Here is a 2,659-nt window from a genome sequence, read left to right on the forward strand (position 1 = left end):
AGCCAGGGACACGCGTGTTCACACAGCCTCGGAGGCCACGGGCCGGGTTTGCACCCCAGCGCCACGGCCACCTCCTCCGCGGCAGCGCGGCTGGGCCCGGCCCAGGCACTATCAGTGCATCCGAGTGTCCTGCCCTGCGCACACAGGCAGGCACGCACGCATGTGGGTGCACATGCCATCGGGGGCTCCACACATATATGTGCATACACATACACTCACCCATCTCATACACACATACTCTGACACATATGCAGTATGCCCTCCCCCTGAATACTCACACCTGTGCACGTGATCATGTAGTCACCCCTCAGACACAGACATGGTCTCACATGTATGTGCACACTCATCCCCCCACATGTTCACTCTCACACCCATGCAAGTAGTCATGCACATTCACTCCTCTCACACACATGGTCTCACCCATGTATGTGTGGCTACATGTACTTTTGTGGACACTCACACTCATCCCCCTCCCGCTTGCACTCACTCTCACACCCGTGCACAGAGTCTCAGACACAGGTATGTGCACATGCCTGCTCATGCTCAACCCCTCCCACATACACACATGCTCTCACTCATGCATGTAGCCACACACACAACTCACCCCCCTACACATGCACTCCCTGACACTCATGCACGTAGTCACAAACACGCTCACTCCTTGCACACATGCATGATCACACACAAACATGCACTCACCACCCTCACCCACATACATGTGCTGTCTCACAGACACGTGTGCGAGGCAAAGGAAGGCACGCAGCGCGGCTGGCTCTTGGCTGGTTTCTTTCCCCCCCGTTACACACTCACACAAAGGCACTTGGGCTCGGCCACGTCCCGGCTCTCCCCCGAGACGCAGCGAACACACAAGGACGTGGGGTCGGGACCCCGTTCCCAAGCGTGCTCGGCTGCTCTCGGCCCAGGCAGGCTGTTGCACGCTGGGACACGCGCCCCGACTGATACAAAGTGCTGAGCTTCTGGAGGGGGGAGGTCAGGATCAGGACCGGGGCCTCAGACCTGCCCCCGCCCCCGTCCAAGGCACGACATCCACAGCCCCTAAGGGGGGCAGGACAAGGGGGTATAAGGCAGATGAGGGCCCCCGGAAACCTCCCCATGGGGCAGGGGAGCTGGCAGCACGAGGAGAAGGCACTGATAGAGGCAGAGGGAGGGCAGCAAAGACCCCCCTGGGGGGCAGCACCGGGGCAGGCAGCAGGGGGCGCTCCTCACAGCACCAGACCAGAGCCCCCCGCTGGCCGGTCCCTGGGAGCTGGGGGGCTCCACTCCCAGAATGCACTGCAGGCCACGATGGGGGCCAGGCCTCGGGCCCAGTCCGTGTCCGTCGGTCCGTGTCCGCGGCGCCACGCGCGGCCGGGCGTGTCCTGGCCCTAGCACGCGGGCGCGGCGCTAGCTGCTAGTCCGGCGCTGCCGCAGCACGGAGTACACATCGTCCACGCGGCTCAGCCCCTCGAAGAACGGCAGCAGGTCCCGGAGCTCCGTGTCCGCCATGTTGTCGAACCACGAGGCCACGGGCACCTGTGGGCATGGCGGGGGTCAGGCCGCTGCCCCCCCGCCCCCCAGCGCCCCTCGCTCCCGCCCCGCACGTACGGCGTTGTCGGGGTGGAAGACGTAGGACGCGGGCGAGTTGTCCACGATCAGCACCCGCCGCAGGTCGCGCCCGAGCCGGCTCAGGTCCTTCACGTAGTTGCCGCGGTGGAAGACGCAGGACTCGCGGAAGAGCCGGGCCCGGAAGGCGCCGCGCTTGTCCAGCAGGTCGGCCACGGGGTCGGCGTACTGGGGGCACAGGCCGCGGGGGCAGGGGTCACGGGGGCGGGGGCCCAGCCCCTGGCCACCCGCAACACTGGGGATTCTGGGCAACCCGGGGGGCGCTGCAGCTGGGGGCTGTTGCTGGCCAGAGGGGCGCAGGGCCTGGAGCCCCGACGCCTGGGGCCGGTCCCCGTCGCGCAGGAGGGCCCGCCGTGCCTCAGGGGCCCCCAGCACCGGGGGGCTGGGAGGGGCCCGGCGGCTCACCTTGGCCAGGCTAGCGGTGAAGAGCACGCACTCGAAGAGCTGCCCCATGCGCTGCAGGAACTCGTCCACGTGCGGGCGCTTGAGCACGTAGACCTGGGGGCGGGCGGGGAGGGGTAAGCAGGGGCACGGACCCCCGCACTGGGCCCAGGGGACCCCCAGGGCTGGGCCCAAGCAGTCGAGGGCAGCACTCGAACCCGGCGCCGCCAGCCTGGATTCACCCCCGTCGCACCGGACTCCCGAGAGCCCCCGCACACCCAGCCGCAGCCCCCTTGGCCTCCAGACCCCGTGCATCCGCGCCCCCCCAGCTGGGCCCAGGCTCACAGCACCCCCTACTGGCCCCCAAGGGGGTGCATGTGGGGCTGCACCCCCCCCACCTGATGAATGACGCCGTCGATCTCCACGGGGATGATGAAGTCCGCATTGCTCACGGGCTGCAGGACGATGGGGGCGGTCAGGGGGGAGGTCACGGCCCCCAGCCCCCTCCAGGCATCCTGGGGGCGGGGCACAGGGCAGCGCCGGGGCAGAGGCCAGGCAGGCAGGGGGAGGGGTCTCTGAGCTTGGAAGGGGGGGTCCCAGGGCAGTGGAAGAGGGCACCTGGGCTTGCACGGGGGGGGTCCTGGCCCCGGGGCAG

At 68.0% G+C, this 2,659-nt stretch overlaps 1 protein-coding gene across 1 annotated transcript in view; it reads right to left on the bottom strand.

Moving 5' to 3' along the window:
- Positions 1–767: 767 nt before the first annotated feature.
- Positions 768–2,659, bottom strand: part of CTDSP1 (CTD small phosphatase 1) — a 3,524-nt gene continuing 1,632 nt past the window's right edge. The window contains exons 2-5 of the mRNA XM_019553553.1: positions 2,403–2,519; positions 2,029–2,121; positions 1,606–1,791; positions 768–1,533 (exon numbers count right to left, since the gene is read on the bottom strand). Coding sequence (XP_019409098.1) covers positions 1,405–1,533; positions 1,606–1,791; positions 2,029–2,121; positions 2,403–2,519 — 525 coding nt within the window. The 3' untranslated portion in view covers positions 768–1,404. The remainder of the gene's footprint in view (positions 1,534–1,605; positions 1,792–2,028; positions 2,122–2,402; positions 2,520–2,659) is intronic.

This window comes from Crocodylus porosus, unplaced genomic scaffold, assembly GCF_001723895.1.
Source record: "Crocodylus porosus isolate Cpor-Errol unplaced genomic scaffold, CroPor_comp1, whole genome shotgun sequence".
In the NCBI taxonomy this organism is placed as follows: domain Eukaryota; kingdom Metazoa; phylum Chordata; order Crocodylia; family Crocodylidae; genus Crocodylus; species Crocodylus porosus.